The 24,232-nt window shown below is 39.9% G+C and overlaps 2 protein-coding genes across 2 annotated transcripts; both read left to right on the forward strand.

Moving 5' to 3' along the window:
* Positions 1-13,073: 13,073 nt before the first annotated feature.
* LOC307162096 (single-pass membrane and coiled-coil domain-containing protein 3-like) lies at positions 13,074-22,105 on the forward strand. The gene is made up of 2 exons (XM_079877168.1): positions 13,074-13,127; positions 21,158-22,105. Exon 2 carries the CDS (start codon positions 21,180-21,182, stop codon positions 21,831-21,833), a length of 654 nt encoding a protein of 217 aa, XP_079733294.1. The 5' UTR covers positions 13,074-13,127; positions 21,158-21,179; the 3' UTR covers positions 21,834-22,105.
* A 606-nt stretch (positions 22,106-22,711) lies between these two features.
* Positions 22,712-23,377, forward strand: LOC307161297 (single-pass membrane and coiled-coil domain-containing protein 3-like; the record flags this gene model as incomplete). The annotated part of the gene is made up of 1 exon (XM_079875924.1): positions 22,712-23,377. One exon carries the CDS (start codon positions 22,712-22,714, stop codon positions 23,375-23,377), a length of 666 nt encoding a protein of 221 aa, XP_079732050.1.
* Between the last annotated feature and the right edge of the window lie 855 nt (positions 23,378-24,232).

A 24,232-nucleotide genomic window follows, 5' to 3' on the forward strand; every position in this document is an offset into this window, starting at 1 on the left:
CAAATTTGGAACACAACTTATTTAGATTTATGGCTTTGATTTTCAAGCTGTTTTAGAGTTCAACTTGTTTCATAAAATATATATTTTATATAAAACAATATTCATAAATAATTTTCATAAACTTAAACCTATATAACTTTTTTTTGGATTTACTTATAAAAAAAATTGAACTTCAGCAATAATCTGCCAAGGGTATTCTTTAAAATGATACCAAAGTTAAGTCTGTGCTCCAAAGCTTCAACTTTTTATGACAGTTTTTTGACATGGACATTTTTGTCCTCTTTGGACCTATGAGCAACTTTTTTAAATTGATGCACAAGGGTTAAAGAAACTTGTTATATAAATCAAATTTTAAAACGTTATTTTACAGTGTTTTGACAACATCGCCTGGAGTCTACAAATTTGTGTTGCTACAGTGTCACATGGTTCTGTTTGCACTTTGATGCAATGTTGCCACAACGTTATTTGGCTTGCTGGGCACTCTGTAAATGTTTAACTCAGGATGGATTGTTTATTACTCATAACTAAAGCAGAGGTCAGAGAGCCATTGGCAAACTCAGACCACAACATCTCATTTGAAATATTTTTGAAAACCTCAAAAGTAATGACTAAAGCTAAGGTTTACAATTTTAGAAAAGCAAACGTTCTCGGTTACCTAACGTAACCTCGGTTCTCTCTAGAAGAGGGAACGAGTACTGCGTACTAAAAGTACGCACTGGGTAAAGTCTCTTTGCTCGAGATATTGAAGCCAAAATTTATCCTTAAATTTGAATACATTGTCAACACAATGCAGCAGCAGTCAGACCTAGAGCGGGCAATCTCGTGCGCTCATTGGCTGCCCTGCGGCAATTGCTGCAGCCTACCGCTGAGCTCCTGGCGTGATGTCGCGCCCTCTCGCGTCATAGCCCGCCAAAGTGGGAGTGGCTTAGCGTATAAAAGGAGGCTCGAGGCTGCAAACCAGTGTTTTTCATCGCCTGAAGCGAAATGAGCTCGTTGCACAACACGGCAGGGAACGCAGTACTCGTTCCCTCTTCTAGAGAGAACCGAGGTTACGTTAGGTAACCGAGTACGTTCTCTTACGAGAGGTTCTCTTGTACTGCGTACTGAAAGTACGCACCGGGAACCCCTGGTCAACGCCGTGTGTGCTAAGCAGTCGCTACCTAAATCCCGGGGGGGAACGCCCCAGGGGACACAGATAAGTGAGAAACAGGCGGCCAACAGAGTGGGCTCGCGTATGTACATAAGCACTAAATAAGGGGATACACAACAGAGCGGCACAGCCGGTCTTGAATTGAACACATCTACCCTTGTAGCGCAGTTACAAATTAAGTCGTTTAGGACTTTTTAGACTGAAAGAAGTCTAGCCTGCAGAGCGGGGACTTCTAAGTTGTAAAACCTAACAAATGTAGACGGGGAGGCCCAGCATGCCGCCGTACAAATGTCCTGAATGGAAATCCCACTGGACCAAGCCCACGACGAGGCCATGCCTCTAGTGGAGTGAGCCCTAACGCCCAAAGGGCATTGCAGGTCTTTTGACGCGTAAGCCGCGGCAATAGCGTCCACTATCCATCTGGATAGGCTGTGTTTCGAGGCGGCGAGACCCTTGGTGCGCCCACCGAACGAAACAAAAAGCTGCTCCGAACGCCTGAAGGCGGCGGAGCGCGTGACGTAAATTCTCAACGCTCTGACAGGGCAAAGGAGGTTTGCATCGACCTCGCTGCCCGACGCCGGCAAAGCTGAGAGTGTAATGATCTGCGCTCTGAATGGGGTTCCAATCGCTTTAGGGACATAGCCATGTCTCGGTTTAAGGACGACTTTAGAGTCATTAGGTCCAAACTCGAGGCACGCAGCGCTCACAGAGAGCGCGTGTAAGTCACCCACACGTTTAACTGATGCCAGAGCGATCAGGAACGCAGTTTTGAACGCGAGGTACCTCAGATCCACAGAGTGTAATGGTTCAAAGGGATGTGCTTTCAGGGCCTCCAAGACCAAGGAAAGATCCCAAATAGGAACCGAGGGGGGCCGTGGGGGATTCATCCTCCTAGCTCCTCTAAGGAAGCGGATGATGAGCTCATTCCTTCCCATTGCCTGGCCGCACGCCGACTCGGCGAACGCTGCGATGGCCGCGACATACACTTTGAGCGTGGAGGGGGACCTGCCCCTGTCCAACAGCTCTTGAAGGAAGCAAAGCACCCACGAAACTCCGCACGTTTGTGGCTCCAGGCTTTTGCCCGTGCACCACTTAGTAAACACAGACCATTTAGACGCATAAAGCCGCCTGGTAAAGGGGGCTCTAGACTGCGTGATCGTGTTCATGACCCCTTCTGGGAAAGCAACGGGTACCCGTTGATTATCCATGCATGCAGAGACCATCGCTCTGGATGAGGATGCCAAATCGACCCGCTGGCTTGGGAAAGAAGGTCTTTCCTCACCGGGATCGGCCATGGGGCTGAGTCTGACAGCCGCACCAGCTCCGAGAATCAGGGGGCTATGAGGAGCACCGAATGACGCATTTCCCTGATCCTCTTGATTACCTGTGGTAACATTGAGACCCGGAGGGAATGCATATAACGGGCATCTGGGCCATGTCTGGGCCAGAGCATCCTCGTTCTTTGAAAAGAACCTTGGGCAATGGGCGTTGTCTGTCGACGCAAACAAGTCGACCTTCGCCTTGCCAAAACGGAGCCATAATAACTAGACTGACTGAGGGTGCAAGGACCATTCCCCGGGGGGAATATTGTTCCTGGACAGTCTGTCCGGTCTGTCGTTCAGGCGTCCTGGCACATGCGCGGCTCTGAGTGAGCGCAAATGGTGCTGAGCCCAGACGAGGAGAGAGAGCCCTGGAACGGACACCGCCCTGGCGGTTAACGTATGATACCACAGACATGTTGTCCGTCCGAACCAGTACGTGGTGGCCCCACAGAAATGGGAGGAAGTGTTTCACAGTGTACTCGACCGCTATCATCTCCAGACAGTTTATATGGAGGAGCTTTTCCGTGTCTGACCAGAGGCCAAAGACCGGTCTGCCCTCGAATATTCCGTCCCAACCTAGGTTGGAGGCATCTGTCGAGATAACCTTTCGGTACGAGACAGTTCCCATCGTTACTCCCCGCTGATACCAGTCGGTCACTGACCACCCATATGAAAAAAACCTGCATGGTTCATATACAGCAACCATATATTTTCCTTACTTAAATCGGCCAGAATTACCTTCTGTGTTTCATATAAGGCCAATACATGTCCTATACAAAATCAGACCGATTATGGCCCATTTCATACTAAATAGCACACATACAACTTGTAGGGGATTTTTGCGTTATATATGAATACTGTTAAAAGACTTATATGAGTTTTACATGACAAAAGTATGCAAATGTGTATGGTATTAGTAGAAATATATAAAACTCATATAAAATTCATATATAAATCATTTAAAGTTCTTATATTGAAACATATGCTAGTCAAATTAAAGTCATATAGAATTTATACACATTTTGTGTCATTTGTTTATATGTTTCATACAGATTTCATGTTTTGATGACCAACATCTGATTCACTTATATGCAGTTGGCAAAGTTTTAAAGGGATACTCCACTTTAAAATGAAAATTCTGTCATCATATACTCACCCTCATGTTGGTTCAATCCTTTATGAATTTCTTTCTTTCCATAGTATGGAAGTCAATGAGACCAGAAACTGTCTGGTTACTGACAATCTTCTAAATATCTTCCTTTCTGTTCAGCAGAAGAAAGAAATTCATAAAGGATTGAACCAACATGAGGGTGAGTATATGATGACAGAATTTTCATTTTAAAGTGGAGTATACCTTTAAAGGAGAACTCCGGTCAATTTTAACATTGAGCTCATTTTTTTGTACATTTGGAGCGCTGTCAGTACAGAGAACAATGACAAAAATCGGTGTTGCCTACACCGAGTTATTCTATTTTTAAAATTTGCACCCTGTTGACTTCAATGGGGCAAGTTTTAAACCTGCTTTTAGCCTCTTAACATCCTTGATGTGTCATTACAAGTGCACAGCTAATGTGAGTGATTCCTTCAGAGTGAACACGGTGAATCTGACTGCAGTAGATGTGAAAGATATGTATAAAAATTATGTTATTTAAGCCAGTGCAAATACCTGTTTACATCCTGTTTTCGGTTGAAGTCCAAAGTAGTCGATTGCCGAGTTCACACGCATAGGTTTAGTTACCTATGATCACGCACGTTTCGTTTCGTTTCGTTTATTTGGTTTACCATTAACAAATATACAATAACAAATATTCAACTCATCATATACATAACTTTTGATTAAACCAAAGGGTATAGGCTGAAGCTCAAGGCTTATTAACGCCTATCCCTCTCAATATTCACAAACAGTCAAACAGTGCTCAATTCTCTTCTTGCAAACACTTGAAACAACAAAGTCATAGAAATGAATTACCCAAAACTTATCTATATGAAAGTATCATCTTATTTCTTAGGAGCCTTTTAAATCCACTTATTGTTTGTATCAATTTAAGGTCTATATGCAAACAATTCCATAAATTCACTCCTCTTACAGAGATAGTTCTGCATCTAATATTTGTTCGTACCTTCAGTTTTTTAAACAAACATGTTCCTTTTAACTCATACTTACAAAAAAGTTTCTCAAACATACTCAATTTTATCAGGCAGCATTTTATAATATGCTTTATACATTGTCAATGTGTCACAGGTCGGGGTGGAGCGCCAGCGGGCCGCCCACCCCTTCGCTTGCGTGCCGCCCCTGAGGAGCCGGCCGTGGACACGAAGGAAAATGGCAGACACAGAATTCAAAATAAATATACTCTGTATTAAATAATAAAAACAATCTTAAAAGGTCTCATCGACATTCTCTTCGTGTATCTCAGCACCTTCAGACAGAGAGAGGAAAGGACATAATCCACAGCTTCCGCGTTCTCTTCTTCAGCGAGCTCTTTGCGTATCTCAGCACAGCATTAGCCGGCTGTTCACTGGACTCAGACAAAGGGAGGAATAGACACGTGTAACTCACAGCATTAGCAGGCTGTTCACTGGACTCAGACAGAGGGAGGAATAGACACGTGTAACTCACAGCATTAGCAGGCTCTTCACTGGACTCAGACAGAGGGAGGAATAGACACGTGTAACTCACAGCATTAGCAGGCTCTTCACTGGACTCAGACAGAGGGAGGAATAGACACGTGTAACTCACAGCATTAGCAGGCTCTTCACTGGACTCAGACAGAGGGAGGAACAGACACGTGTAACTCACAGCATTAGCAGGCTGTTCACTGGACTCAGACAGAGGGAGGAATAGACACGTGTAACTCACAGCATTAGCAGGCTCTTCACTGGACTCAGACAGAGGGAGGAATAGACACGTGTAACTCACAGCATTAGCAGGCTCTTCACTGGACTCAGACAGAGGGAGGAATAGACACGTGTAACTCACAGCATTAGCCGGCTGTTCACTGGACTCAGGCAGGGAGAGGAATAGACACGTGTAACTCACAGCATTAGCAGGCTCTTCACTGGACTCAGACAGAGGGAGGAATAGACACGTGTAACTCACAGCATTAGCAGGCTCTTCAAGCATTAGCAGGCTCTGTGATTGCGAGTGAACAGCAGAAACAATTCCCACACTCACATCTCCACCACACACTGCAAGGTTTCACTCGTGCTCATTTCCCCAATAAAACTGCAATTCAACAGACTCAGTAGTGATGTTACGTCTGACACCGACGCTCCGAAGCTTGCTTCAAACTCGAACGGTCCTTGCAATGAGCCACTGCTTCGGAGCTTGTATCATTACGTCACTGGTCACGTGAAAATGACTTCTGAAGCAAACACACTGGTTCACTCCTGTAGTGAACCACATGGCTGCTTTGACAGCCCAATCCAGTGTTGACAGGTTTGAAACCTGGCGGCTGTACTTCTTATAAAAGTGAAGCCAAACCATGGCAACACCGTGTAGTAGTCGGTGTTTGGATTGGCGTTATTGTTGAGTCGAGTGTATTGAGTTTATTTCAGTGTTTTTTTTATTATTATTAATTAGAGAACATATGAACATTGTTACATAAAAACATGCATCAAAGACAGAAACTTCAAAAACCCTATGCTACATTATACAAGTACAACCAATTACACAAGCACATCCTTTTCAACATATAAAAATATCAGTCCCACCAGTTAACGAGTTATAGAGTTCTGCTTCCCACAGCTAAACAAGAAAGCTTTCACACATGATACTGCCCTGCTAAAAAAAAAAAACCACTATAGAAACCATTACAGAAATTCTATTGTATTTAATGGTTTTCATGGGAATTGTATTGGTTGTAATGGGAATTATAGTGGTCTCTGTGGGTCTCTACTGATATGTGTTGGGTTGTATTGATGGGGGCATTAAATCCTAATGGAATATGTCCCAAACACACTACAAAAAATAATTCTGTAGTGGTTTAAATGGTAAAAGTCAATGGTTCCTATTGGTATTTTAATAGAAACCATTAGAATTTCTGTGATGGTTTCCAACTTTTTTTAAGCTGGTCTGATCTTCTGTCCTTGTGTAAAGAAATAATTACACACACACATCATGCTTAATGTTTTACATAAATGACTTTCACAGCACTAAAACTGTTTTTTTTTTTTTTATTAATTAATTTATTGACAGTATTTGCAGTTACACACAACACAAACAAGTACACATACACATACACACAACTACAAAATACATACATAAATAAAACATATTCCAGGGAGTCTGCAAAGTCCAGCAAGGCTAGTCAACAAGTAGTCCAATTCATAGTATCACTTACAGTTTCAATATCATTCAGTCACGTGACGTCACAAGTGTTGAATATATCTGCACAGTCTTCAGAGCTTTACAGTTCTTTGAATATTTTATAGTGTCAAAATATTCATTTATTTCACTTTCAAATACAGGAAAAAAAGGTTTAGAGCCCCTGAACTTGCATTTATGGATGTGATATTTAGCGAGTAGAAATAAAAGATTAATAATGAAATATTTTCCTTCCTTGTCCGTCTTAAGGTCAACCACACCAAAGAAAACATCCTTAAAACAAAATGAGAAATCTGTAATGAGATAGGTTTGGATAAATTCAAGGACATCTGACCAGAATTTTTCCGTATAGGAACATTTCCAAAATAAATGGGAAATATCTTCATCTGACCTTTTACAGAAAGAGCATTCAGATTCAATATCTGGTTTATACCGCTTAAGCATACACTTTGCTGGGTAGAATCTGTGAATTAATTTAAACGTAACTTCTCTCACTTTATTAGTAAGCATATATTTGAAAGGCAAAGACCAAACGTTTTTCCAAGGGACATTCTCTATTAAACTGTTCCAATATGGGATTATATAAGGAATAGTAACAATATCTTTTTGGTATAAAGTCCTAATTGTTTTATTTTTAGTCTGGTGCACCGCAGAAAAGCATAAACTCCCCACAGCAGTATCAGATAAATCCACATTGTGAGTCAGTGGCCATGGGAAATCAATGCCTCCCAACAGCATTCTGATTCCAGAAGGAATTGCATCAAAGACAATTGCATATTCCTTAACTGGAACAGGAATTTGAAATTTCCGCAAAAAATCTGAATAACTGTACAGTCTGCCATTTGTGTCATAGAGTTGGCCAACAAGTAAAATATTATTTCTGTACCAGGTTTCAAAAAACAAAGATTTATTTTTGAAGAGAATGTCCTTATTATTCCAAATGTAATATCGATGAGGTGAGAAGTTATGTTTAAATAAGAGAGACCAAGCCAAAAGCATGTGTTTATGAAAATTGGACAGTTTGATTGGGATTTTGCTAATATTATAATTGCATAACAACAGAAAATTCAAGCCACCGATTTTAGAGAAAATATAGTTCGGAATAAAATTCCATAGTGATGTTGGATTATTAATGAATTGTCTGAGCCAGTTGATCTTGAAGGTATTGCTTAAAGTTGTGAAGTCCAAAAAATTTAAGCCCCCATACTGATTTGTATTCATTATTACAGACTTTTTGACATAATGAGTTTTGTTTTTCCACACGAAATTAAACAGCATATCATCAATTCTTTTCGATACCCCACAATCAACATCCAAAGAGGCCGCCAAATAAGCAAGTCTGGAAATTCCCTCCGCTTTTGACAGTAACACTCTTCCTCTTAAGGATAAGTCTCTTTGTAGCCATGAGTTTAACTTTTTTTGTGTTTTTTCAATGATTGGGCTAAAATTCAATGGACTTCTTATATTTTGTTCTTTAGTTATTATTGTTCCCAGGTATGTAACCTGATCCTTCACAGGGATGTCACATATAGTTAAAACATCACATTCTTTAACTGCCATTAGTTCACATTTTCTTAAGTTTAATTTGAGACCTGAAGCTTGTGAAAATCCTCTGATCAACTCTATTGCAATGGGGATCTGGGATGCATTTCTCAGGAAGATGGTTGTGTCATCAGCCAATTGACTAAGGATGATACTTCTCTCAGCCAATGTTATCCCTTCCAGGGCGCTATTAGAGACATGTAGAGCTAAGAGTTGAGAGGCGATCAAAAACAAGTATGGGGAGATTGGGCATCCTTGTTTGATTCCACGTGACACTCTGAATCTAGGGGAGGTACCAAATTTCAATTTTATTGCACTACTACCATTTGCATACAGGGTCCTGACAGTTCTGCAAAAGCCATTGCCAAATCCAAATTTTTTAAGTGCTTGCAGGATAAAACCATGTTCAAGCGAGTCAAACGCCTTATAAAAATCAAGGAACATCTATGGTGTGGATGTGAGCTGGGCTGAGATCGCATGTGTTCTCCTGAGAAGAGTAGGAGACATGGGACTAGACCGTCACCTGTTTCTGATGGATCTTAACAAACTGGATTTGTCTGGACTGAGTCTCTTTTACAGATCACTTTTTAAATCATGGGCACTTTTTAAGTTCTCACGGGATGGAAGTGACATTCAGAACTTGTGGCTGAATGAAGAGCCGCTTTTCTTTAATCCTGCTCTGGATGTGGATGTTCTTAAATCGGACACTCTTAGAAAAGCCATGTGGGCAGCAAACATCTTAAAGATTGGACATTTGCGAGTCAATAAAGAATGGATTAACCCTGAGAATTTAGCTGAAAAATTGAAAATTAAATCTGTCAGATTGATAAAAAATGTGCTGACTCAGATAATTGAGACCCTGCCTCAGGATTACAAACTGGCAATGGAAAGTTTTGAAAAAGAGACTGATCTCTGTAGCTTTCCTCAGTTGATTTTTTCACCAGAGAATGGTACATGGCAAGAGAAAGAAGGTTGCTTGCTGTCTTTTAAGACTCATCAGCCGAAGTACTTTTGCAATGCTGATAAGACGGACATATACACTATGTGTGTGAAATCATGGCATCTTAAAGCACTAGAGACTGTTAGTGAGTCCAAATGGCAAGAGTTTTTTGGGCCAGGTGCCTCCCCCAAAGGCAGCTGGAGGTCCCTGTACAAACCTCCCATTGAGAAGAGGTCTGGAGACCTGCAGTGGAGGATAGTACACGGGATTATAGCTACAAACAGGCACATAGCACACCTTGATCCACAGGTAGGGGAGGGCTGTCCTTTCTGTGGGGAACAGGAGACAGTTTTTCATTTGTTTTTAAAGTGCAAAAGACTTCAACCAGTTTTTTGTATTTTAGAAGAGTGGTCTCATAAATTAGGAGAAATTTTTACACCAGTTTTTTTTATTTATGGTCCAAAATACAGTAGAAGAAAGAGGGAGGTGCATGTGTTAATTAATTTTATTTTTGGAAAAGCTAAATTGGCAATTTGGCTATCAAGAAAATATCGTTTGAACAGGGCTGGGTCAGATGATATTGTGTCCATATTAAAAGGACTAGTAAAATCTCGCATTAAAATTGAGTTCACATATCATAAACTGGTAAATAACATGGAGAAGTTTAAACACCGATGGGCTGTGAATCAGTGTATTTGTGATATTGATAGTGATGATTGTTTGGACTTGTATATTTAATTTTATTTATTTCTCTTTATTTACGTATTTATTTATTTTAGATGCATTTTGATATTTTTTGTCCTGGAAAAATAATGTAAAATTGCATTTTTAAAATTTTGGTAAATAAATGCTTTTTGAGCCTCTCTCTCTCTCTCTCTCTCTCTCTCTTTCTCTCTCTCTCTCTCTCTCTCTCTCTCTCTCTCTCTCTCTCTCTCTCTCTCTCTCTCTCTCTCTCTCTCTCGCTCTCTGATTACAATGTTAAAAATGCCTGCAAGCTTTTCCACTCTTGTGACGACATATTCATGTGACAGAAATGGACCAATCAAAATGCGAGACTGTTATGCGGTTCCATCCCAAAAACCGGGCCTGTGTCTTACCTCCGCACAGATCATTTCATGAATAGCAGTACAGACGACTTCTGTTCGTTATAAACTGAATGGGATTAAATATGACACTCGGCAAGTACTTTTATGGCAGACCCCTGGGACCCTTGTCTCTCCCACATACATTGCTGTTGTTTTTTAGCTGACCCTGCTGCTTCACTTGCTTTTATTTTTGTCTCATTGAAATTGCCTGGCAGGGAGCTCTCCCAGCGCTGTTAATAAATTGGTTTTGCTTACTGAACTCCTTGGCACTGGTCTTTGGAATTCTTGCAATTAGATTTGATATCCAATGCAGGAAAAAATGTGTAATGTTTCAATGGTAGTGTTTTTTTATTCTTTCTAGTTTCAAACATAATGAGCTGATTGTTTTTAAAATGTGTATTCAGTTATGTATCAATGACTATTATGCATGAATTGGATATATCAAAATGTATTTGACAGGAAGACAAAGGAGCCTACACTTCTTGTCTGCTAAGATAGGGCCCTAATTTTAACGATCTGAAACGCAAGTGTCAAAGCGCTAAGCGCAAGTAACTTTGTGGGCGGGTCTTGGCGCTGTTGCTATTTTCCCGGCGGGATAAATGACTCTTGTGCCAGGCGCAAATCTAAATGTGTTGGTCTGAAGTAGCTTCATTATTCATAGGTGTGGTTTGGGCGTAACGTGAAATAAACCAATCAGAGCGACATCTCACATTCCCTTTAAGAGCAGGCGCCCTTGTTCTAAAGCGGATTCCTATTATAACGGCGGATTTGCCAGGCGCGCGCCAGGAGCGGTTCACAGCCGAGGAGAGCAGCGCTCTCGTCAGGGCCGTTGGGGATGGAGAAACCCACCCAAATTAAAGGAGAAGTTCACTTTTAAAAAAACTTTTGCTGATAATTTACTCACCCCCATGTCATCCAAGATGTCCATGTCTTTCTTTCTTCAGTCGAAAAGAAATTAAGGTTTTTGATGAAAACATTCCTGGATTTTTTCACATATTATGGATTCCATTGGGACCCAAACGGTTCAAGGTCCAGATGACAGTTTCAGTGCAGCTTCAATGGGCTTTAAACGATACCAGACGATGAATAAGGGTCTTATCTAGCGAAACCATCGCTCATTTCAAAAATAAATAAAAAAGTTTAAGTTTTATAAGCACAAATGTTCGCCTTGCTCTGTTCTGTGATGCGCGTTCGTGACGTCACGTAATACGCAATTACGTTGAAAAGGTCACGCTTGAAAAATTTAAGAAAATGTTCTTTTTGGCTTTTTAATATTAAAACACCCAGGATGCGCACACGAAATGGGCATTTTAAACGATAAACTGACACAAATACATTTGAAAATGTGTATATGGTCCTCCTTCCGCACATCTGTAAACACGTCAAACTTGACCTTTTCAACGTAATTTTGAGGTCTCAACCAACTGGCAGAACTCCACCCACCTCGCTGTCGCGCTCGCGCCCGCGCCCGCACTTCATGTGATTGGCTTACAAGTAAACAATCCCCCACGTGGGGTGCGTTCTTGTGATTGGCTAAAACAAGGGAGGTATCTGATTGGTCACAGGTCATTCCCTGTTTAAAAAAAGGCATTTGTGTGTCGAGCCAAGTCAGGGGAGTCTCACAATTCACACACAAATGCAGTGAAGTTCACAGACCGCAAGCAGTTTGTAAATCAAGATATATTTGTGTGTGCATCAGAAATACATTTCTGAATCTTGTCCTGAGCATTTGTGAATCTTGTGTGCATTTGTAAATTTTGTTTTCATTTCTGAATTGTGTGTGTATTTATGAATTTTGTGTGCATTTCTGAATTTTGTATGCATTTGTGAATCTTCTGTGCTTTTTAAATTCTGTGTGTGCATTTGTGAATTTTGTGCGCATTTGTGTATCCTGTGTGTGTATTTATGAATCATGTGTGTGCATTTGTGTATCCTGTGTGTGCATATGTGAATGCAGTTTGTGCATTTATCTTTTTTGAGACTCTTTTAGCTCCATATGATAGGGCCCTTTGAGTGTAAAGGGAATACTGAAGGGAAACGTCTTAAGTGAGAGATGGACTTCGATTTTTGGATTCACTGAACATGTAAAGTTTGAAACCATTTGTTAAACCATTTGACTGTTCGAAGTGTTAAAGTGAATTTGTGGTTTTAGTGTTCATTAGTTGTTTTGAAATTGTAACATGACATGTTTTTGTGTTTGCCATTATGTGTTAACACTCTGAACTACATGGCTTTATTGCACCATTAAAAACAATGTACTGCAGGATCATTGTAGGAGGATTGGGCAGGAAATGGGGGATTGTGCAAATCTTTCTTCAGAAGGAGGCTCATGCTCAGAAGTTCAGCACCCTGTGTGTACTGTACTTACTTCTCCATCACCGATTTATGATTACTGCAGAAAGAGGAAGCAGGAAATGGGGGATTGTGCAAATCTTTCTTCAGAAGGAGGCTCATGCTCAGATTCCAGGAAAGGAGAGTGAACCTGGACCTGCTCAGAAGTTCAGCACCCTGTGTGTACTGTACTGTACTTACTTCTCCATCACCGATTTCTGATTACTGCAGAAAGAGGAAGCAGGTAATGGGGGATTGTGCCAGCAGGAGTAGGAGGAGTCTCATGGTCAGATTCCACGTAAGGGGGAGTGAACCTGGACCTTCTCCAGCACAGCACACTGTATGTAAGAGCAGTGGATCACCTGAGCCTGACCCACAGCCAGCCTGACGCCGAGACGACAACCGACACACACCTCCAACAGAGAACCAGGTGAGCTGTGCTCATTTAAAGACTGGGTGGCAGGAATTGTTAGAATGACAAACTGAATCGGTCAGTCTTATATTTGTGTAGTTTTTTTTATTCCCAAAACAAGCTGTGCCTCATTTACTGAACAGTGATAAAATGCTAGAATGACTTGCTGGAATAGGAAAGACACATTACTTTTTAAAATGTTTTTTGAATGCACGTGTTTGTGCTTCCACACTGCAAACTGCTCTATGTTTTGGAAAGTGGGGGTTAGTGTAAGAGAACAATCTTGCACTTTTATTCAAAGTTTTCAAAAATCAGCAGAACATGTGCGTAGACCCACTTTTTCCGCAGAAAAAACTACTAAAACCCCGTTTTTTTCATTGCTATATCATTATAGCATCATTGCTATAATGATGTCGGACCCAGTCCGACAAAGGACCGCAAAGGGTTAGACCATTGATTACTTGATTTATAGTAAATCTTCTCACAGTTAATACATGGCTTAGTAAATTATCTGCTATAATGTAAAGTTATGGAGTAAATGTTGTAGTAGCACTTACCTATTAACACACATAGTAGTAAACATATTAATAAAACAATATATGCTATTCTATTAATAATCGGTGGCATACCAATTTGTTAAGTCATATTTTGTAACATTTCTCACAATTAATAAATCAGTTACTTAATTAACTTGTTACAATGTAAAGTTATGGTCTAAAAGGTGTGGTGGCACCTATTCATGATAAATAATCAAAGAGTAAACCTAAAAATCAGCATTTTCTTCTTCTGTTAAAAGTTACTTAAGTGATATTTAAAGGGTTCATTCAGAGACCTATTGTCTATTTCCTCAGTCAATACCTTAATTACTAAGATGTTAAATTATGGACAAAATCAAAACTTTGACACACCCTCTAAGCACACACAAGAAATCTGGTACTGCAGGTGTTTTTTTAATTTTATTTTGTTAGAGGATTATTGCTTCGATCACAGAGGGAACCCAACATGAATACTGGGATTATAATTTGTGATTAGCAGGTGTGTGAAAGTTTTTATTTGGTCAGGTCTAAATGTCATGGTAAATATGCTGCATGCTTACCTTCAAACCCCAAAACTGACTCCCTTCGTCTTCATCAAATTGTCTTAGTGTTGTGTGTGTGGTTCACCCTTCAATACATGTCATGAAGAAAGGACATGTAACTACTTTAGTTCATAGTGAACAGGCCCCCTAAAATAAAGTGAACCCCCTTTTCATTAACTAACACGCTTGTAAGCACTTGAAGCATAGGCGTAAAGACATTAATATAGCCAGTCAACAAATATAAGTCCACTCTTTAAGAATCCTCATAAGTCTAAAGGGACTACCGAAGTGACAACCGAAGTACGAATAAGAAGATTAAATACAATTGCGCAACAATATGTTCTCATTCACTCCGGCGACAAATTTTAAAATTAATTAAACTATATTCTGTTTATAAAGTAAAACTTTTACATTTTTAGGCATTAACTAAATCAAATCCCAAATGCCAAAATGTTTTCTTTGTTCACAAAGTAATTTACTGGCCAGGCATTATTGTTAACTCACAAGACAGTAAGGAGAAAATGACAATTTCAGGGATAATTTAAATATATTCTGCAATCACATTTTGGTAATGTATTCATTCATTTCACATCTTCTGCTTGGGAAGTTTCAAGATATACAAATAATTAATAATACAATAGTAATTTAATTGTTCATATGTGTTTATTCTTGTTAGAAGATTTTTTTTTTTACTGATTATGAACACAAATTAATTGCAACAAACCAAATTGTAATTGTATTAATTATACCATTGAAGAAAACAAGCTGATACCCTGGTATTTTAGGCCTACAATTCTAACATAATATTTCATGAAAAATCAAGATTGTATTTATTTATTTTTCGAAAGTAAGGTTAATGTAAGCAGCTTCTTGCAATAGTCTCCTAAATGCATAATAAAACCTAAGTGCAAACATTACCACTTTAATGACCGTCCTTTATTTTTCAGTGCATTTGTTTTACAGTACACGGCTATTACTGTCATGGGATTAATATTCTAACTATTATTATGTAGTAGTGTAATGCAGACAGACACAACTAAAAGAGGTTTGAATTTTTCTTTGCACACTGAATATGGTTTGGCACTTTTAATTTTGTGCACCAGATTGATGAATTTAACATTACAATGCACAACATTTTCTTACGGGGGGGGGGGGGGGGGGGGCATGCCCCCGAACCCCCCTAGAGGCAAACTCACCACAGATTTACCAAAATCCGGTGAGAAACACTGGTATTGCTATGTCAATGCAGTTTAATGAGCTACATCACACAGGTGCCCATATAGCATGTTATGTATTAGCACATTGATATCAGCCTATGTATACATTGAGGGATCTGCAGCAGGGACAGAATGAGATGTACAGCATGTGGCAGAGAGCAGTTTGGTGTCTATTTGTGAAGCCCACACCGTGAGCTGGCCTTATTATGTGTGACGCTTATGTTCAATCCCCTCATTCGGTTGTGGGGAATCAGCAAAAGGTCCATTGATGTCACCCCTTTGTCAGGTATTGAACATGGCCGCATCAACAACAACACACGCACACACAGCTTCTTCGGTCGGGTAAGGTAGCCTATGAAGGATGTAACATAGATTCGGTAATCCTGTTCTTGTAGGAGTCGCCTACACTCTTAAAACAAATGTGCGTGTTTATACAAGGACAACACAATATTTGTGTTAAAATGAACAAACCATAACACAATAATGTGCATTTCTTACACAATAATGTCTTTTCAGCCACACAGACTGTGTTAGAAAGACACATCATTGTGTTGTGGTTTGTTGATTTTAATACAAATATTGCGTTGTCCTTGTATAAGCACGCACACGTGTTACATTTAACACATTTGTTTTAAGAGCGTACAATACAACGGAAATGTAGACTGCAATACATCACAGTGCATACGGTTTATTTCATAGATGCTGTGTATTATTGGGTTATTGTTAATTGATCTGTAGAGGTTTATATGGAGAAAATTTGTGCCAAAATGAAACAATAAGTAAATAAAGAAATAAATACAGATAAATAAATAAATATATTTATCTTTGTCTTTTTTTTTTTATTTATGTCTTGATATTTGTATTTATGTATTGATTTGGTTTCTTATGTGAGGATTGAATTCATTAGATTAGGTAGGGGACCACTATAGGGGGACCACTATAGCGATAGGGGACCACTCACTCTAAATTGCCCTCTGTGTGTGTGTGTGTGTGTGTGTGTGTGTGTGTGTGTGTTTGTGTGTGTGTGTGTGTGTGTGTGTGTGGTGCCCTGTGATGGACTGGCGTCCCGTCCAGGGTGTAGTCTCGCCTTGCACCCTGTGTCTGCTGGGTTAGGCTCCGGCTCACCGCGACCCTATAAAGGATTAAGCGGTTAAAGGGATAGTTCATTTTGAAATTATTTTTTGGTATGTTTTAGCTTACCTCAAAGGCATCCAAGATGTAGGTGTCTTTTTTTCCGCAGTAGTTTCAATTTTGATATTTTTAGGTCAAACCGTTCTTGTCTGTCAGTCATATAATGCAGGTCTATGGTCACGGTCTCAAAACAGCAAGCACAAAGTCCAAATTAAACAATTCCCAATAATTGTCATTAAGCCATGTTTCCGTCAATAGAAGCACACAGCAGTTCCTCATCTCCTTGTACATATTAATCCGCAGCCTTAATAAATCCATTTTATTGTCCAGCGCTCGAACATTGGCCAGAAAGAGGGACGGAATTACCAGTCTGTTATTTTTAGCCTTTAGCTTAGCCAGGAGGCCCGCTCGCTTGCCTCTCTTCTGTTTCCGAGCACACCGCTTCCTCTTGCCTCTGATCCGGCATATGTTGTACTTCCATGCCGTTGTCCTCATAAGTCCCCTCCTGCCCAGCTCTGACTTCAGGTACTGTGGTAATCTTGCTTCATACTTGCTGTTAATTTTGTAGAGTTCAAGTGGGTTATACCTTAAAAAAATTCCTTCCACACATAACATTACACTCAGTATGCATTACTGTAGCCAGCGAAGCTGGAAAAACTTGAGTTGAACCGGGAGCTCGAGAAGCCGCTGCACAGCTGCGCGCCGCCATCTGTTATACAGGAGATAAAACGTGTTATTAGACTTGACTGTACTTTTATTTAATCCTAAACTGCGTTCATGTTTGTTCACTTCAACCATTAAATAATGAACAGATAAAACTTTTGATTTCGTTTTCCAGGCGCGCTGTTCATGGTTGCATAGCAACGACAGACACAATGGGAGAGCACGCGCTTGTGGAAAGGAGCGGTACATACTGCGCTCTTCATGAATATATTAGTAAATCTAATGCGAGGGCTAAAAACCATTAATTATTTGATAATATTTACTTGTCATCATGGAGAGTGCAGTTTGCACCACTTTTCTCCTTTCCACAAGCGCGTGCTCTCCCATTGCGTCTGTCATTGCTATGCAACCATGAACAGCGCGCGCCTGGAAAATGAATTTGCACGCGCATAAAACACGCTATGTGAACGTACGACCCCTTATGGCAACGTGATATTAGCCCAATCCTCCTCCTTTCTTGTAAACCGGTGGATTCAGAAGCGCTGCCGGTTGCCATGTCTCACATGTTTATGAAGAGGAGGACGCATGTGCACCTATCGGACAGCGCGTCAAGAACCGGATTAACCCGATACTTCGGTACCACCGGTACTTAAGAAAAGCTGATACCGTAACTATTCTAATTTTTTAGTACCGAGTTGGTACCGAAGTACCGGGTCTTTTGACAACACTAGTCCTGTCTCTATGTACGGTTTGTCTCACTGTATTTATGCCGTGGGGAAACAGTGCTTTGTAACACTAGTTCCGATACCAAAATTAAGGTTACTGTGTCAGGTCTTCTTACGTAAGCAGTCTACGGTCTGTAAAATATCTACCGTAAAACATATTAAACAATATTAAAACGCCCACGCCCTTAATTTACAGTATTTGCCAGCAGACCCGGCGCATATTGGAGACCGGCGATTATATTGACTGTTAGACAAGAGGCATGCAAAACTTTATTAAATAACAAGCAGAAGCAGAAAAAAAGAATTAGATCTACCATGATAATAATAATCATTTATTTGCGCTGCAATGAGAGTATTTTTGTCCCAGATTAATCCTGAGTGTTCTTGTCATCGCTGTCAGTTATTAGTTTATTATGCTCAAACTCTACATTTTCCTCAACATGTTGCCCTCCAATGTTGGCCGCGGCTTCTTCAGATATATATTTGATTTTTTTCCGATCTCAAAAAAACTTACGGTAATAATATTAATAAATCATACCCCATACTTCTTTGTGAGCTACCTTCCTCCCGCCCATTACACAGTACCAGCAGTCTGAATGACAGGCAAGTTATGCAATCCAGTGTCACAGGGAAATATTACCGATTGAGTTCTATAATTGAAATTGGAGGCTGCTCTGTATAACTAGGTGAGAATAACTAACATGAGCCTGGGATCATTATATTTATACACAGTACGTGGTTCGCGGTACACAAGTGTCAAAGCAACTCCCAGCTCATGCTGCTTTGTCACATTATACACCTGAAAAAACAGGTATGTGTGAGAATGCTAAACACTTTTGATATAGGAACTGTCACAAATGCAGTCTTGTAATTGCCAAGCAAGTAGAAAAGTGCATTTTAAAAACAAGCTAGTGTAAGTTGTTTTACTGCAGCTACATATTTTAGTTTCTGAGGCATAAGTCCCCCATTTGGCTCACAGATGCTTCTTCATGAGGACAGGGTGAGTGAGGAAGATGTTGCCCCCTGCAGGTTACTATTTTAGTAATGTTGCCCATGGGGCAGTGAAGGTTGGGGACCACTGATCTAGACAGATAGATAGATTTTATATGCTGTCTCATAATCCAGGCTATGACTTGCAACACTGCATTTTAATGAAAACTCAGGAAGCGCATAACCACAGGGAGGGTTTTCTGTGAAGGTTTGTAACACCTCTAACTATATATATAACTATAGAACCAGTTCTTGATGCGCATGTGAACGCCATCAGTGTTTCTCACAGGTTCGCGTTTAAAGTCTGTGTAGAGGGAATGGTGTCGTCTTAGCAGCCCCTAATTTAATAACAAATGATCGTTGTGACGGAAGCAAATCAATCAAAACTATCTTTAGATGGAAAATAACTTAACTCTGCTATAAAGCCAAAACAATCTCTGTTACCTTAATTTATACGCTTATCTCTGTAAAGCTGCTTTGAAACAATCTACATTGTTAAAAGCGCTATATAAATGAAGATGACTTGACTTGACTTGACTTTGATTATTAAGTGGCTTACTTAATACAAATCAAGGAGTTAACACCAAATAAACACTTTATTTGTCTGTGTGTGTGTATTGGTTCAGAGCAGAAACTGGGAGTCACAGGTTTACACTTAGTTACATTCCATTAAACATTAACCCCATAAAATCCCACTAACCTATTCAGTGCACTGATATCCGCAGTAAGCCTTATCGTTGAAAGAGAAATTACATTGAGAGTTTCACTTGTTTAGACTTGATGATTACTTCTTAATTTTATTTAATATCTAATGGAACTCCACTAATCACTCCTCTAACCGTACTATTAGCCCCAGGAACGTGACTTTTAATTCTCACTTCATTCAAGGTCTTCTTTTTCAATATCTGTTGCTGTTGTACACTATTGACTGCTTCAATCAACATCTTTCCTTTACTCAGAAATCTTGCTTGTTTAATGTGTCCAATCTCATCATGAATTGCCTTAGTAAGTTTCACTGGATGAAGTTTACTACCAGAAACTTCTCCAAACTCGATCACCACTTTCCACTCTTCCATCCTATTAGCTTTCCTCACTTTTTTCAACTCATTCTGCTGTTCCGACTCACTGTGACTTGACTCAGAATTCTTCTTTCTTGTTCTCTTTGATGTTACCTCATGCCATTCTCCTTGCTCGCCATCCGATTCACTTGCCATACTCTCAACAATTTCGGAATGTTCTACTCCCGGGCTCAAAGACGCCATCCGATAACCCTCTAGCGCGTTCCTTCCTCCACACACCTGTTTCCACCAAACACTTCCCCCTCAGCTGATTTCTGCTCCCTCGAGTCTACATGACTTTTGACAATTTGGGGGCGGAAACCAAGGAGGGCACTGACCCTCTTATGATTGGTCACTTTCATCATGGAAAATCTTGGGAAATCCTAACCCCGCCCACCTTCTGACGCAGCGCACGTCACTCAGCTCGCTCTGCTACTCCGGTTATCTCTGTGTATACTTTAGGCAACGAAATATGTGATAAAACACCATACTAACTCTTTTCGTTTTCATTTAAAGAAATCTTAAACATTATAGCCACACAAATGTGGTTCATGCAACGCGTATTGATTATATTCACTGCACATTACGTTTGCCTATTTATATATATATAAAAAAAAATATATATATATATATATAAATATATATATATATATATATATATATATATATATATATATATATATATATATATTATATATATAAAACACAAACCTGCCTCTTTTCGTTTTAAATATAATATAAAAACATTAAACATTTTAATATGGTCCAGGCAATATGTGCATTTGTACTAAACAACAGATTTTGCAGTAAACAACATTACAGTTTTTTAATTTTTAAATACAATTATTACAATTTAAAATGACAAAACTCAACCCAGTCTCTTTTTGTTAAATTTCAGTTTTATCAATATTAGCCATGATAAAAGTACAAGTAAAAGGTATAAGAAGCTATACAAATAAAGCAAACAATTCAGTCAAACATACAAAGTCAGCGCTCTAGAGACTTAACTGGATCGAATGATGTACAACACTGATCTGTATGACAAAAATCGACAGAGTTATTTGAGTCTCTTTTGCACTGATATGATTCAGAACCCAGAGGGTTAACCTATTAGTCTCTTATTGCATTTAAATCAGTGCCGCCCTTGCACAATTTCCTAAATATATGTTTCTCTCTTCATTTCAAGAACTCAAAATAAACAAAGAAAAATGTCTTGGAGTGACATCTTCTTCCCTGGTAACCCTGCTAAAAGGGAGGAGGTCATCCGCAGAAACCAAGAGCTTCTGGAGTTGATGAAGAACAACTTCCGAGCCACTAACCAACTCATTGAAGTTCTTGACAAGCACCTGGGTTTGTCCTTCAGTCCCATAGAGCTGAACAACAAGGCCACCATCAAGGAGAACTGCGAGGTGATGATACAACGCATGCATGAGATCCAGGCAGAAGTAAAGAAAATCAAAGAGAAGCTGAAGGAGAAGCTGGAACCTGACTTATATGAGAAACTGAAAACCCTGTCACCCAGCGTCAAAGACTTTCAAAAAATTCAATCAATACTCAGCGGATCATTGGGTGCCTTAAGTTTTGTGTCCGTCACTGTACTTTGTTACCTAATCAAAAGTGGAAGGATATTTGCAAACGTAATATCCACATGTGCTAAAGTGTGTGCAGGGGCTTTTTCCAGTTTGGCCTTTGGGGTGCTGTTCATGGGCATTGATATGATGATCCAAGCCATTTTGGGGGCAAAAGAGAGAGATCAACTTGATCAGGCCCTGGAAGAGTATAAGAAAGCTTTGGATGAATTCAGGCCTGCTTCTGTAGAGTTCCAGGATCGTATAACTTACGTCAGAGCTAAAATTGATTAATGAAAGAGCTAGGGTACTAACGGTCACCATCCTTAGGTTAGCTTTGAATTGTTGCGTATCTAGCTCTATTCATTAGTACTGGATCATCTACACTATCATGATTTTCAGTTACTCTGGTAATCTTTACATATGGATTAATAAGAAACTGATTAAGAAAGTGGTAATTCTTGATCAAACTGTTTTGAATGTTAAATGGTACTTCAGTGCTTGTTTTCTTTCTATATTGCATTCAAGACTTTTCTGTTTTTCAACATTAAAGTTTACTAAAGATACGAATCAGTTGTCTTTTTTATTCATATAATCTGAATTTCAGTTGATCTATTCATCCATGTATCCTCCCTCCCTTCTTCCATGCTCTTCCTATCCCTGCTTTCAGTCCTCTTCATTGTATATTTGAACATTTTTGTTAAAAAAGACTCAATCTTAACCTCAGCAGGGGCCATCCGTTGTTCATTGTGAACACCCCTTGAGCAGTATTAGAACAATAGGCATCTGCTTTTGACAAGATTAAAACCTTTTGGTGTTGGAGTTTGTTATTGTGAAAGATCCCTGCAAACATCAACTCATGCACTCTCATCTTTTCCATGGGTTCCCCCATTGTCTCATAACTAAAGTGGTACATTGTAGAATTTTGTAAATGATGAAATGTCAATGGGAAATACGTCACTGTTGAATACTTTTGTTCCACCATTAAACCTGTAGGATAGATGCAAAACTACCTAAAGCAAATAATGCAAATCACAAACAAAAGCTTGTCTTGTTAAAGAGGTGTCAGTCGCAAAGTTGATGTGTAATATTCAACAGCCAATACAACACAAGTGCATTACTTTATTGTATAATTGCAGTGCATTTCCTCTTTACTAACAGAAACCACCAGGATGCTGTCGCTGTTCTTTGGGGATAAAAAAAAAGAAGAAGAGCTGATTCGCTCTTCCCAGCGCCTCCACCACTATCTCCACAAATACTACACCATCACCAACAAAGCCCTGGGGATCCTCAACACTCACCTAGATGAACAAATCTCCCCAGTCTCAGCGAAAGAAAGCGAAGGAATTGAGGAAAGCTGTGTCAGGGTGAGCCAAGTTATGTCTGAGATCTCCCACGTCGCCGAACGGAGGGACAGACATGTCCACAAGAGTATCGAACCCGCCCTGTATGACAAGATCGCCTTCTCTGGGGTGTCACTGAAAGAGAAGGCTGCGGTGGTCAAGGAACTCAACGAGAGCACCTTGGGACTGTTGGGGAAAATCTGTGGTCCTCTGGTCGCTGTCCTACTGGCCAAAAGTGAGCTGGGGAACGTGGCACCTCCAGTGGAGCAGCTCAAGGGCCTCCCACTCTGCTCTCTTACCCTGGGCGACCTAGTACAGAGCAGCGACAAACTCACTAAGCTTCTGAGTACATCGGGGAGCCAGCGAATTAGTCTCGATGAAGCCATACAGTTGTTGGAAGATACCCTCTCGGTTCTGAAACCACCTTGCGACGCCTATGATGACATTGTCAGTGAGGTTCAAGCCTATGTGACACTTGTAACTGAAAACATCTAGAGAAGGATTTTTTGTTGTTGATGATGTTCAAAGAGGGTAAAAGAAAAAGAAAAATTATATTATAAAATCAAACAGATCATGCTAAAAAGTAAGAGTGGGGAGGAGTAAGGAATGAAATAAATCACATGGGCGATGTCTCATTTTTGTTGTTGTGTTTTATTATTGCTCTGCTTGGTTCTCAGTAGTTTCTTTTGCTTAGAGAGTTAGCCTTCGTTTTTGTGTTCATCCTAAAGAAAAGTACAAAAAAAAAAGAATTCAATAAATATTGTACACCCTCCTGCTTCACCCAGAAACCGAATATGACAATCAGTCTATTAGCACTGCTGGTTCGTCCACCCTTCATTGTGCATGGAACTGTGGGATACAGGGAGTCCCAGTGTTATGACAGTTGATCATTTGTAGACGAGCCCTTGCGCTTTGTTGAAAATGGTGTTGTAAGTGCATTCTGTAAAATAAATAAATTGTTTTCATTTTTTGGATTTTTTCTAAACCAACAACAACATAACACCCAGAACAAAGATTATCCATATTCTCCAGACATTCACTGGTAAATGTCAACGATTAACTTGTTACTTACTCAGACATCCTAAGACGTCAATCTTTGACACTAATCTAAGGAATCGTTAAAGTACTCAGCATATTATTATTTATTTCTTAGCAGACGCAGGGCAGCAGTGTGGAGTAGTGGTTAGGGCTCTGGACTCTTGACCGGAGGGTTGTGGCTTCAATCCCCAGTGGGGGACACTGCTGTGGGGGACACCTTGAGCAAGGTACTTTACCTAGATTGCTCCAGTAAAAACCCAACTGAATAATGGATAATTGTATGTAAAAATAATGTGATATCTGTATAATGTG

Source organism: Squalius cephalus, assembly GCF_949319135.1.
Source record: "Squalius cephalus genome assembly, chromosome: 7".
Lineage (NCBI taxonomy): Eukaryota > Metazoa > Chordata > Actinopteri > Cypriniformes > Leuciscidae > Squalius > Squalius cephalus.

Bases quoted from the DNA above. Each gene is read 5' to 3' on its own strand.
- LOC307162096 (XM_079877168.1), top strand. From the start codon at position 21,180: ATGTCTTGGAGTGACATCTTCTTCCCTGGTAACCCTGCTAAAAGGGAG.